We start from the raw sequence: 13677 nt of genomic DNA on the forward strand, positions 1-13677 counted from the left end.
TCCCAGGTAGACGTCGACCCGAGTGACTGACCCAGTGGTGTCTCAGCACCTAGGGGACAGTGCTGGGGGATTAGTGTTGGAGGCGGACACAGAGAGGACTTTTGTTTGCCTTGGTTAAGAAGGATTAGAAAATAGTGCTTTTTTCTTTTATTTTTCACTTCAGGTCATGGGTAGCTGAAGTGGGTTTTTTTATCTTTAATTTTTTTTTTTTAATTTGCACAGACTTCTGAAGCATATATACGTATGTAGAGAGAGAGACAGTAAAAGCTGAGGTGAGGTTTACCTAAGTGGCATAGGGCCCCTGGTGTTCTGCTTCTCCTCAGTCGTGGAGTAGCAGGCACGTGGCAGACCCTTGGAGCAGCCCACCCCCGGGGCTCGGGCTGGGGGTTCCTGCTGGACCGGGGCTCGCTTGACCTTTTCCTCACTTTCTCAGTCTTCCTTTCCTGTTTTCCTGTTGTCTTTGTTTTTCTTGCTTACCTGCCTGAGTCTGCCAGTGGCTCCCAAGAGAGTGGCCTAAATTGTTCAACAGCTGTGTATTGAACCTTGCAGAGCGGAGGGTCAAGCGGGAGGGCTGGGTGGGTCAGGTTAGAATACTCAGCCCCAGTCTGCAAGTAGCTCTTAAATCTAGTAACTGAAGCAGAAATTGAATCATTTAGGCACATCCTACTGAGAAACTGCTACTGATTTTAAGCCAAATATAAGTACAGTTTGAGAATCCTACCTAAATGTCGTATTTCCCTCAGAAATTATTTCCACTGAGGTAATTTTTTTTTCTAAAATAAAAAGTAACCCATAATACCATGATATTTTACAGGTATTTTCAGTTTCCTGCCTTAAATGCATGGGCATATATTAATATTTTATCTGGTTGGTAATTGTGGTTATCCTATTTCGTGTTGCCCTTACTGTCATAACATGTGTTTCCAGCTCCCAGGTGGTCCTAGTGGTAAAGAACCAGCCTGCCAGTGCAGGAGTCACGGGTTCAGTCCTTGGGTCAGGAAGAGGCCCTGGAGGAGGGCATGGCAAGCCACTCCAGTGTTCTTTCCTGGAGAATCCCAGGGACAGAGGAGCCTGGCAGGCTACAGCCCCAGGGGCCCCAAAGAGTTGGGACACGACTGAGTGACTAACCAACTCCTGTTGCTATACTGGAAAGAATTGAAGTTTTCTAGGGTGTTTTAGGGTCTAAGCTCATACCCACGGCTCCCACCATCCAGGGCTTTTCTTTCCTCTCAGCCTGTGTCTGTGGCTGCTGCCTGTGACACAGCACACTCTGTTAGTAAGCAGTACCCCGCGCGTCACTGCTCACACAAGCTGCCTTCCTCCCAGGACTTCGAGTCCTTGGAACAGTGACGAGGCCCTGGTGATCCCTTTGTCCAGTAAATACTCATTCACCTGTACTGAAAATACGGGGCCAAAATCTTAGACTTTTTTGCTTGTAATATTTAGATTGGTAATTGAAAGAAACTGTTTTTACTAAAAGAAGTACAGGAAGTACTAGCTGTGTTGGTAACCTCTCATGGCCTTAGTTTGCTTCTAAGTGAAGTGAAGTGAAAGTCGTTCAGTCCGACTCTTTGCAACCGCATGGACTGACTGTACAGCTCGTGGAATTCTCCAGGCCAGAATACCGGAGTGGGGAGCCTTGCCCTTCTCCAGGGCATCTTCCCAACCCAGGGATCGAACCCAGGTTTCCCACGTTGCAGATGGATTGTTTACCAGCTGAGCCACAAGGGAAGCTTCTGAGCCACAGTTTGCTTCTAAGATGGGCATAAACATCTGGCTCCTAAGGTTACTGTGAGGATTAAATGAGATGGTACACACTAGCCCTTGAAACACTGCCTTGCACAGTGTTAGCGCACAGTAAGTTACTACCATCATGATCTTTTTCTGTTAATGTTTTAAATACCAGGAGGTGTAGACAGAATGGTCTTGATGGGAGATTTGGGACTGTAGCATCCCACCTTTCGGGGAGCAAGTCAGGATGTAGATTCAGGAGCATAGTCTTGTGCTTAAAGTTTTATGTAGTGATTATTCCTTGGACAGACTCTTTAGTCTTTTAAAATTTATCTGCGCTATAGGGATCACAAAGATTTAGACACAACTGAGCAACTGAACTGAGCTGAATTGCACTATAGGGGTGGCACTTCATGAGATGGATGTGGGTGGGGTGAATTAAGTCTTGAGCAAAGCTCGGTCTTCAGAAATAGTGATTGACCAGTTAGCTTCACAGGATAATCAGATATTAGTACTTTCTCCATGAATAAATTTGGATTGGGAGGGAACCAAAAACAATAGTAGCTTTGTGGGATGCAAAAGATACCTTAAGTACTGTGAAGCAGGCCTTGCAATCAACAGGTATGTGAAGCCTTTTTTCCCCCCTTTGTATCTAGCACCTTGAGTACTGCAGGGGATCAGAATAGAATAAGTTCTTCAAAAGAACTTTCATTAATAGCTGGGGCAAGAGGTCTAATGTGAGTGAAATGCTCAGCCGTATAGAACAGTGGATGGGGGAGCCTATGTATCCCTGTTGTCAACCCCAGACCGCACAGCTCTGCTCAACGGGCAGTTCTCTAGTCGCCACAACACAGAGGCCAACTCGGATGAGAAAGGACAAGGACACACTTGACCAGGAAGCCTTCTCCCACTAGCAAGATGACTCAAGGGGTGCTGGAGCGGTGTCCCTGGAAAGATAGTATTCTTCAGGAATTTGTCTTCCACGTTTCAGTGACCGGCGTTTTGAGTGTTGTTACCTAATTCACTGATTGAGTTTCCTCAGCACTTGTCCACGTACCCCATGTGAGCCGGGAAGGTGTCCTATGTCTAACTGTCTATATCTGTATCATAATATTATTCTGCATTGGGGTATTGATTTCTGGCAAAACAGTAATTTATCATTCATTGAAAGATTAGCATGAACTGACATGACTAATTTCTTTAGCTCAGTGAGTCCTCATAAACTGAAATAGGACCTCTTATAATCCCTGTGATGTGGGGGGGTGCGCTCAGCTGTGTCCGACTCTTTGTGACCCCGTGGACTATAGCCCTCCAGGCTCCTCTGTCCTTGCAATTATCCCAGCAAGTATACAGGTTGCCATTTCCTCCAGGGGATCTTCCTGACCCAGGGATTGAACTTGCAGCTTCTGTGGCTCCTGTGCCGGCAAGCGGATTCTTTACCACTGAGCCACCTGGGAAGCCCAATCCCCATTATACAGATAATGAAACCGATACTTAGGAAGGTGGTTCTTGCCAAAGGCTACACTGGTGATGCAGCTCCACTCGAGGCCAGCGTCTGACACTGTTGTAGTTATATCCTCCCACAGAAGGACAAGGGCCATCAGCTGAAAAGATGCTGTATGTCAGTTACTTCAGGAGGGGCAGTCTGAAGATGGTTCTGAAGGGGAGCTGGTTGTTTTTTTGATCACTGAGTTTGAGAAGACGTCCAGTAAGATGTGTCCAGTTTCCCCCATCTATTTTTTTAAAAATATATGGCAGGTCATATCCTTTTGATGTCACATTCGTATCAGTGGTCATTAATTGTAAAGCATCTGAATGTTTTGTCTTTACCTTAAACAGTAGTAGCCCATTCCACAAGAATGAGTTTTTTCCGTTTTATTTCTGTCCTATATGTTGTGTAGGTATAAGTGGTGGATGGTGAAAATGGGTGTTTGTAAAAAATAGGAAAACAGATTAGACTTTGCTGCATAATCTAGTTGTTAAAAAAGTCTCATATCACAGGGTAGATGAGCTTAAGGGTTAATCCAGTGCCTTAAGGTGTACTCGTAGTCTCTCAAGTTGAAGCCATAGTGAGCACAGACACTGAACTATCTGACTTAATCAAATTGCTGTTTTCAACAGGATGCATTCAGTTTACTAGCCTATTCAGATCCTTGGAACAGCCCAGTTGGAAATCAGCTTGACCCAATTCAGAGAGAACCTGTGTGCTCAGCTCTTAACAGTGCAATATTAGGTAAGTGAAGCCAGAAAGCACAGCTTTAACTAGTCTCTTGAGTATTTGAGACGGTATTTGTGCTGGTATTTATCCTGTGGTAAAATCTTAAGGGAAATGTTTTCTACATTAAAAAAAAAAATTACCTCACAGTATAGAAAAATTCCTGTTATCTCAGTCCCAGATTAAATGGATTCAAATGGAATAAAAACAGTACATTGGGGTGTATCTTGTGATGTCTAGAAAACAAGTGTCTGTGAGTGTGGACACAGCATTCCTGGCCTGAATTGCCCGTGCCCAAGCTCCCACCACGGTGAAGACACTGGCTCAGGGCCTCCCGGGGGCTCTTCAGTGCCATCAGCCCCAGCTCTTGGAGACGCAGGCTATGTGCAGTAAAGTTCAGATTTAACTACATGCCCTTACCAAGTGAAAAGGGGAGGGGAGGGGAGAGCAGCAATACGTAGGCTTAGCCAGGGGGAGCCCAAAGTGGGAGACGGGGACTTGCTGTCCCCTGACTGGTGGCCGTTCCTGTGAGCAGAGTGTGGTGCTTATAAACTGAACAGATGCTCTTTAAGTGAATTCAGTGACTGCACATTTTATGCATTTATATATAAACTACATAGGGTTGATTATTTACATAAAAGGACATTTTAATATCTGGGCAATTTTTTCCAAAGGGAATTTGGATGAGGGTGACTTTTCACTTTCCATTTTAGAATGTAAGTCCTCAAAAAAATGGGAGCTACCAGTTTAGTCTGTTGTGTGCTGTGTGGCCGTTCGGCTTGGGAGCTTTGAGGAACATGTGAGACACTCAGATGAGGGCAGTGCACACACAGTCAGTGTAGGCCGGAGACTGGAGCGGAGGCAGGGCTTAGATGGCTGGAATGTAAAGGGAGCGATTTAGAGTTCTGACATGGGGGCCTTAATCTGCTTCTTTGCCCTTATAAAGTTCATTATTAATTAATTGTGTTGTGGCTTAATACTGAAGTTTTGGCATAGGAATTGGTATTGCGTTATAATTTTCTCAGATTTAGAATTTGTATATAATACTGTGAATTTTCTTTGGTTAATATGTTGTCTTTGGTTATACAAAATTAATTTAGTTCTACCGGTAAAAAATAAGTATACTCAGTAGCACTGCTAGGATTGTAGGGCAAATTATAGTTTGCTGTAACTGTCTTTTTGAAATGACTATATTATAGGTAATCATGAAGCCCTAATTGCTTTGTATCTGGGTAACACTCAGACTCGGAAAGAATTTTTGAGGAAAAGTGACCAGTTTTCATACGATAGTTAAGAATCTTGCATTCTCCAGGGGAATTAAAATTTCAAGTAGTCAATTGCTTAGGACCATTATCCAGGATATATATATATATAGTGCCCTAAATTATGTGGCTCAACTATAAATAGTGCTTTAATTTATTAAATCTATACAATTCCTGCAAAAGAAAGGACAGGACTTGAACTGCTGTGGGTGTGTGTGTGCATGTTTATAAACACTGTGCTGTATTACAGAGCCTCACGTCTCAGCAGTGCTTCAAGTTAGAGTACTGGCATGTGATGCCTGCAAGTTCTGTATTCCAAAAAAATGTAAAGGACAGTTATAACCGCTGTGCCTTCCGGGGCCAAAATAAAACTGTGACAATGTGCTTACCAACCCAAAGAGCATTCACCACTGTGCCCTGAAGAGGGAGGAGTAGGCGGCCTCTGTTGGGCCGTATCCCCAGAAGAACCCATCAGTGAAATTTCACTGAAAGCCTGGTGCCCTTTTCTCTGACCTTGATCAAACCTTGATCAAACTTCTCTGACCTCTGGGGCCCTTTTGTTTGACCTTGATCAAACAGGAGAGAGACACTAAATGTGCCTTACTCCCCAGTGCAAACATTAGGTAAGCAATTACATCATTCCCATCATAGTAAATATGAAAGTAAAGGTTTTTGAATATCTAACAAAGTCTTAATTCCGCAAGAACTTATTACTACTTGAAAACCCAGTGAGCACAGTACCTTGTCACAGTAATGTCCAAGGCACTGTTTGCTTAAAAACCACCTTTGCTGCTTAGCTTGTTAAGTACAGTGCAGGCATTGGTAATTTTGTAAGCAATGCAATACTTTCCTGATTGAGAGATGCTGTTTAAAATGTCTTGCTAATTGCCATTTCCACTTTCAATCATTTTTCCTCAGAAACCCACAATCTGCCAAAGCAACCTCCACTCGCCCTAGCCATGGGACAGGCCACCCAGTGTCTGGGACTGATGGCTCGATCAGGAATCGGATCCTGTGCTTTTGCCACGGTGGACGACTACCTACATTAGCTATGCATTTTCGGAGCTCACACTTGCATTGTGGCGCATAGACGACATGGAAGTAGACCAGCTCTGCTGATTTGAAACTTAGATTTTTAATTATGTACTGGGGACAGGTTTTTGTCGCTTTACATTGCTTCCTAGTTTACAGCATGATGCAAATGATTTTCTAACTTAGTGTTAGGAGCAATTATTTTCCATCTTTAGCCTCTTAGTTGTCTAAGAGTTAAATATTACTGAATTCCAGACATTCAAATTGATCATCACAAATCCTCTAAAACAATTACCTAAAAGAAACCAAAAAGTCCTGCCTTCTTTGTTGGGGGGAGAGAGGGGGGAAGGAAACGGAACAAGTTGTGTTTGTGTTAGCATGTGGGTGATGTAAACTTCAAATTGGGAGGTATTCTGACCCCCGCTCCCATATAAGCATTCAATCAGTGTAACTTGCAAAATGCATAAACATCTGACAGTTTGAATTTATAGTGTTGATGGAAGAAATCATTTTTAATGTGTACTGTAAAACTTGAAATACTCAGGAGCTGAGTGGATATGTTTGTTGCTACTTACAATCCCGACCTGTTAGTCCCAGTAGTTTTGTTTTAACATGGTCTTTCTCAACTTTGTTTCTGTTTAACTACAGATGACTTCTGTTGTAGACTCACAAGTTGAACTGTTGTATTATAACAGTATTACATGTCAACAGTGTGGTTATGACCTTTATTTATATAAAAACCAAATATTTAGTCAATTTACTGTGTCTTAATTTAATCTTTGTACACCTTCCATTTTTAAGTGCTTAAAATGAGTACTATATTGCAATAAAAATGTAGTGATATAATTAACCAGCCATTAAAAATTTACTTCTACAGATACCAGAGTGTCAATTGAATTTATACATTAGGAACTTGCATACTTATGATTAATGTAAAGTTAGAACAAGTAAAATGAATGGTTGCTACTATAAATCTGAGCTCTGCAACCTAAGACTGCCTGGCATTTACAGGCCTCCCTGGATTAGGGCCAAACCTGATACGATAGGCGATATAGACAGCAGGCAATTAATCTTATTTTCATAATCGTCATGTGGCATGTGACTTGGCCACTTTTAAAGCAAACCCCCAAACTGGTTAAAAGTAAAATAGGAACAAGCTCTTCAATAGAATGACCATATCCTTTGGTTTGGCAAAGGTGTCTGCTGGCTGTACACCAAGTCTTAAGCCTTCTTTTAAAAGAACAGATTATCCACACTTGGACACTGTGCTCTTCCACATATTCTGTGAAATCTCGTCAGTGGCACCAAAACACCAGAGACAAACACATCCAAGAGCTTCAGTGAAGCTTTTACTGCCACACTGCGGGGTTGGGGGGGTGCGGAGGTGCCCTCCTGGTGTGGGTACTGCTTGTGGTCAATAAAATGGAAAAACAGAAAAATAAAGGAAAACAAGTCCTTTTAAACTGCTGCTTCCAGGATGCTCAAAGCCTAGGAGGCTTATACGCCAGGTGGATGAAGTGTGACTAGGTGCTGCCCCTAAGAGACTTGAGATTCTTATAATGACTCTTCAGAAGGATTTATAAGTGATTTATTTTTTTTCCATAAAAATTACATTCTTTAAATAACTAAGTTCTATACATACAAAGTACTTGTTCTTCATCTAGCTTTGATTTACGTCTTAGGAGTTTTCATCTTTCTGACCATCCAGCGTTTTGTAAACCTCTTGGCATTTTGTTTTCTCTGAGATCCTAGAATAAAAGGTTTTGGGCAGTTAAGAATAAAGAAATAAAATTCCCAAGAAACAATTCACAGATTTTCTACATCGTTAAAAATTGGTACATGTACACATATACTGGGCTTCCCTGGTGGCTCAATGGTAGAAGAATCTGACTGCAATGCCAGAGACACGAGTTCAATCCCTGGGTCAGGAAGATCCCCTAGAGGAGGGCATAGCAACCCACTCCAGTGTTCTTGCCTGGAGAGTCCCATGGAGAGAGGAGCCTGCTGGGCTACAGGCCCTGGGGTCACAGGAGGTGGACACAGCACATGTGCACATACGTACTACACTGGCCTGCTCTCTGAGCAACTTTCAAACAGTAACAGAGCCACTGAAGAAAAAAAGATACACTATCTCCTTAACAAGAAACATTATTCAATAAGATAAAACTCAGATTCAAGAGAATAAAGCCAAATCTTACCCCAAGTATTATTCAAAAACTGGGCTGCAGCCTTTTTCATCGGTAACCTCTTATTTTCAAGAGACAGGAACTTGTTTACTAGGAAAGAGGATTATTTGTCATTTTTTTTGTTTAATTCACAGAAAAGAAAGAAAAACAGTCTAAGGAAATTACCAGTAGTTCTGTTGGTTCCAGGACCATATAAACAATTTTGTATGAAGGCTTTGGCAGCTTCTTGCCTTGAATCCCTCAAATCTTGATCTTTTAGCCTTACAGCCATGTAGCTTTTATTCTGGCTGGCGATCAATACAAAAAGAGAAAATGAGGCCACACTTATTTTCAAAATAAAGTATTTCTGTTCGTTGATTCAAACAGTGGAGAAAAATCCCCAAATCCTAATTTTGTATAAGCACAGGTTAGATGATAAAATTATAGGGCTATTTTACAACTAATGTTTACGTTTTAGTAGAGCAAATACTTTTTAATATAAATACCCAAAATGTTCCACAGAGGATCCAATCTGAAACTGCTACTAATTGAGGTAATACCCCCCAAAAAGGTCACCTTTACATCCTACACACAAAGACGACTTCTTACCCAACAGTCTGTACTTTCTGCACTTTAGCTTTCTTAGAGTCACTTCCTTTCTCTCGTTCTTCATTTTTCTTTTGCAAATTAACTAAAAAATTGAGTTAATGTTTCTCATTAGCATTTGTGCACAAATAAATCAAGAATATATACTGGAGTTTACTTTAAATATCCACTACACATCAATTTGTATGTGATCGTACAGAATAAGCTAAAATTTAAGACTGTGCTCCCAGCGCAGGGGGCTCAGGTTCAATCCCTACCGGGAGAACCAGATCCCACATGCCAGAACTAAAGGATGTGCATGCCACAACTAAGACCCGGCGAGCCAGATAAACTATTTTTTTGAAAAAAAGAAAACAAGCTAAAGCCCACCAGGCCTGTTTCCATGCTCCTTCTCAAGGGTAACAACATTTGCAAGTATCAGCAAATGCCCTTGACACTTAATGAGAGGTTACGTAAATAGTTCATACCTTCTTTCAACTTTCCCGGTGATTTCTTCACACTAAGGGAAGAAGAAGCAAAACACTGATTGGGATGGCCGAGAGCAACAAAGACTCAGGTTATCACAAAATTTCAGCTGGTTTCACAAATAAGATAACCCCCTTTTACTACCACCATTCTCAATTTTTATTGAGCACCCTTAAAGTCACTCCCCAATGTGCTGTCAACAACTGCCAATCAACAGACTATACTAGGCTAGGAGGATCAGAATTTAAAATCTGAAAGTATGTTAGTAGGCTTCCAAAGACGCAGATTGTTGTGGTTGATGGAGTTAAAAGTATTTAAGAATTATGTAATACAGTATTTGAAATACGAAATGAAAGGTGGTAGGCCTGCCTGCCTCACTTTATGTGGAGAGAGCTGAAAGGATTAATTGAACACTTCAGACACAACAATGGAGACAGACAATGGTAGTCTCAAAAAGTGTGGTCTAATGGAGAGAGAGTCAAAGGCCAGAACACAATGAGATGTCTATACAGAAGTGGAAAAGCTAAACCGCCGGGGCAGTGATGGGATAGAGGGAATAAGAAGGGACAGGTGACGACTTGGTTTTCAAAGATGAAAGGGACTTTGCCACCATGATGTATTCAGAAACTCAGAGTATTGAGTAACTCTTTGCAAAAGTTCTTCTACGGAAAAAGAACAACTGTTCTAGCAGGGCTAAGCTAAATTTAAAGCAATAAGAGAAGACAAAGGGGAACAGGAAAAAAATAGCAAATATTTAATCTAAATTTAGTACAGTATAGAATCCTGATGCCATAGCACAGAGGAGAAAGAGGAGCTTTAAACATACAGTGGATGGCAAAGCTACTAAATGAAAAGAGGAACAAGGAGGGAAAAATTACGTGGCTCAGATGGTAAAGCGTCTGGCTACAATGCGGGAGTCCAGGGTTCAATCCCTGGGTCAGGAAGATACCCTGGACAAGGAAATGGCAACCCACTCCGGTACTCTTGCCTGGAAAACCCCATGGAAAACAGTCCACAGGGTCGCAAAGAGTCAGACAGGACTGAGTGACTTCACTTTAACAAGAAGGGAGAACAAGGTAAGGCAAGCAAGGGACAAGCTGAGTTTTAGGAGCCTATGGATAATAGACCAGTACTCCACACCCCACTAAAGGATGAACTTCAAAACACTTTTATTCACACCCTCTATCCTGCCCCTAGTACACTGACAGTGGCCACAGTTTACTGTAGGAACTCACTGAGATCAGCAACTCAGAAGCTAGAGCTACCCATGGGAACGACAAAAGTAAGAAACAGCCACAGACGGAAAATAAGTGGAACATTTCCCTCCACCTGTCCCACCAAATTCAAATATCTCCTAGTAGCTTTTTAATTTAGACTTTAAAACTTGAGTTCAGACAAATGTACCAAGACAGCAGTAAAACACTGTATGTAAACAAGTAATAAAAGGAGACCCATCACTTACCTAGTTTGTGAAGCTGTAGTTAACTTCTCTAGAATAGTATCTGGAAGGAGTTTTCTTTTCTTTAAAGACGTTAAAAAAAAAATCAATAAAAAGTAAGCAACAGGACAACACGCCCTGAAGTGCTTTTGAAGTTACCATTTTAAGGACAGCCCTACCTCTAGGCAAATAAATGATCCGAACACTGCCCTCCACTACCTGTGAGCTGTGGGAAGACTGGGGCCCAAGCAACTCAGAGCCTACTCCTACTTCACTTGGAAGACGTGAAGGCTGGAAAGGGTGCCCGCTTTATTCCAACCCTCGGGTCACGTTATACACCGAGGGCAGTTCACAGGCACGTCCACCTGCGGCCAATCTCCGGAACAGCAGAGCGCGAACCAAGCATCCTGTGCGCGGCCCTCCGTTTACCCAGCGCTGCCTCCTCACAGAGACCCAGGTTCACATAAACCACCTCCGCCGCGCGTCAGAGGAGGGTCTGGCTCTACTTTACCTCTTTCCAACCCTATTCTAAACTGGTGGACAGCGAGGAGCACTAGCACGCCGATGTCAGTGCTGTCGGAAGAGACCACCAGCGGGGCTCTCCTCCACCCCGGACCCCTGCAGCATTGAACTCTTCCCCGAGCCGGCCCGTGAAACGGCCCCCTCTTTGCAAACCTCTAACCTTCTGTTCGATGAACAGTTCCTCGCGCCGCTTCCTCTTCTCCTTCAGAAGCGCTTTGTCCCTGGAAGAGACCGCGACGAGTCAGGGCGGGCGGAAAAGAGAAGGGGGACGGTTAGGCGGCGCTTCTCCCCACCAGCTTGTCCCCCGGGGCTCCGAACCTGCGCACCGTCTCCCGAACTCGCCGCTCCTCCTCCTTCGCTTCGGCCTGGGCGCTGGCGAAAGTCAGCTCCTCCGGGGCCTCGTCGTCGAGCTCGTCGTCCCCCTCCTCGTCTTCCTCCAGCGGCTCGGCGGCCGCGCCGCTGCTGGGCTGCCCGAGCAGGAGCCCGTGCCCCGCCTCCTCTTCGGAAGCGGGCTGGCCCTCGTCCACCATCGCCGAGGCCGACGCCGGGGCGCGGGACGCGCGCGGCCTGAGCTGCACCATGACCCAAGCTGCGGGGACCCGGCGGCCGTCTTGACCTCTGACCCGGAAGCCCCACGCAAGCGGTCAGTGACGCAAAGGGCAGGCGCGGCCCGGGTCTGCCGCCCTCTGCAGGTTCGGAGGCCCCACCGCGCGGTACGAAGGCGCACGCGCAGAGCCGGGAAGTGGGGCGTGGCCTAAGGAAAGCGCCGGGCGTTCCCTTCCACCCGGCCCGGAGCCTGCGAGCCGCGGGCCAGGATGCCCGGTACCCGCCCACGGTTACGAGAGCCGGTGGACTTGGGGGCTTGTTTCCAGGCAGGGCCGATCCGTGCTGCTGCTGCCTTAGCGGGGATGCCGAGAGCGTTGTTGCTTGGATCCCCGCGCTCCTCGGGGCGGGCTGGTGCGGGTCACGCCTCCCGGTGCCCAAGAACCCGAGGACCTCGAGCCCCTATCGCCCTGTCGCCGCCTCTTTCCGCTCAGAGAGCCGCTCAGTCGTATCCGACTCTGCGACCCCATGGACCGCAGCATGCCAAGCCTCCCTGTCCATCACCAGCTCCCAGAGTTTACTCAAATTCATGTCCATCGAGTCGGTGATGCCATCTAACCATCTCATCCTCTGTCGTCCCCTTCTCCTCCCGCCTTCAATCTTTCTCAACATCAGGGTCTTTTCCAAGGAGTCAGTTCTTCGGATCGGGTGGCCAAGGGTAGCCAAAGTATTTAAGTTTCAGCTTCAGGATCAGTCCTTCCAATGAACACTCAGGACTGATTTCCTTTAGGATAGACTGGCTGGATCTCCTTGCAATCCAAGGGACTCTCAAGAGTCTTCTCCAGCACCACAGTTCAAAAGCATCAATTCTTCAGCGCTCAGCTTTCTTTGTGGTTCAACTCTCTCATCCATACACGACTCAGAGAGCCGCTGGGTCGAGCTAATAAATTCGGCTTCCTCCACTCCGCACTCCCTGTAAAAGTACCGTTTCTAAAGGAGGACGTGCGGCATAGCAGCGGGACCCCATGCCTTGCAGTCCTGTTGTCACTGAGGAGAAACAAGGTGGACAGACCCACACGTACATCGATCTTGGCACCAAGCGTGCGGTGTGACAACCTCGGCCGCCCTCTCGCAGGCATCCCTGCCCAGCCCTCGGCCGCTGCCTGTTCTTTGTCCGCACAGACTCTCTCCCTCCAGACTGCCCCTCCCCGCCCCCCCGCCCCGCCCCCCTTTAGAACGTGAGCTCAGTGAGAGCAGGGACCCCCGCTTCCCGCTGTGACCCCAGGATCTTGCCCAGTGACTGCCCGTTGCACCTCCACTAAGTGACCAAAACCCGGGCACCGTGTATTTTTATGCCCCGCTCCGCCCCACTACACCTATTTCATTTCTTAGCCTATGTGGCCATTCAGTAATCTTTGTGTTTATTTTCTCCCACCTGCTCAGCCAGTAAAGAAAACGCCTGCAATGCAGGAGACCCTGGTTTGATCCCTGGATTGGGAGGATCCCCTGGAGGAGGGCTTGGCAACCGACTCCAGTGTTCTTGCCTGGAGAATCCCATGGACAGAGAAGCCTGGTGGGCTACAGTCCATGGGGTCACAGAGTGGAACAGGACTGAGCAACTAAGCACACACCCATTACACAACAGCAAATGATTCATCATTCTCTGAACTGCCGCTGCTGCTGCTAAGTCACTTCAGT

General features: G+C 45.4%; 2 protein-coding genes across 3 annotated transcripts in view; one reads left to right on the forward strand and one right to left on the reverse strand.

Annotated features, from left to right (window-relative positions):
• RANBP9 (RAN binding protein 9) overlaps positions 1-7120 on the forward strand; it is a 72826-nt gene extending 65706 nt beyond the window's left edge. Inside the window, exons 13-14 of the mRNA XM_061398827.1 lie at positions 3853-3964; positions 6127-7120. Of these exons, the coding sequence (XP_061254811.1) occupies positions 3853-3964; positions 6127-6257 (243 nt within the window). The 3' untranslated portion in view covers positions 6258-7120. The remainder of the gene's footprint in view (positions 1-3852; positions 3965-6126) is intronic.
• A 691-nt stretch (positions 7121-7811) lies between these two features.
• On the reverse strand, positions 7812-12066 carry NOL7 (nucleolar protein 7). 2 transcript variants are annotated; one of them, XM_061398834.1, is made up of 8 exons: positions 11755-12065; positions 11597-11657; positions 10939-10997; positions 9479-9510; positions 9015-9096; positions 8592-8713; positions 8439-8516; positions 7812-7988 (listed from the first exon to the last, which is right to left on the reverse strand). In XM_061398834.1, exons 1-8 carry the CDS (start codon positions 12015-12017, stop codon positions 7912-7914), a joined length of 774 nt encoding a protein of 257 aa, XP_061254818.1. In that variant the 5' UTR covers positions 12018-12065; the 3' UTR covers positions 7812-7911. The 2 variants fall into 2 exon arrangements, with proteins under 2 accessions (XP_061254818.1, XP_061254819.1); XM_061398835.1 differs by lacking the exon at positions 8439-8516 and having other exon boundaries at positions 11755-12066.
• Positions 12067-13677: the final 1611 nt, after the last annotated feature.

Source organism: Bos javanicus, chromosome 23 (genome assembly GCF_032452875.1).
Source record: "Bos javanicus breed banteng chromosome 23, ARS-OSU_banteng_1.0, whole genome shotgun sequence".
In the NCBI taxonomy this organism is placed as follows: domain Eukaryota; kingdom Metazoa; phylum Chordata; class Mammalia; order Artiodactyla; family Bovidae; genus Bos; species Bos javanicus.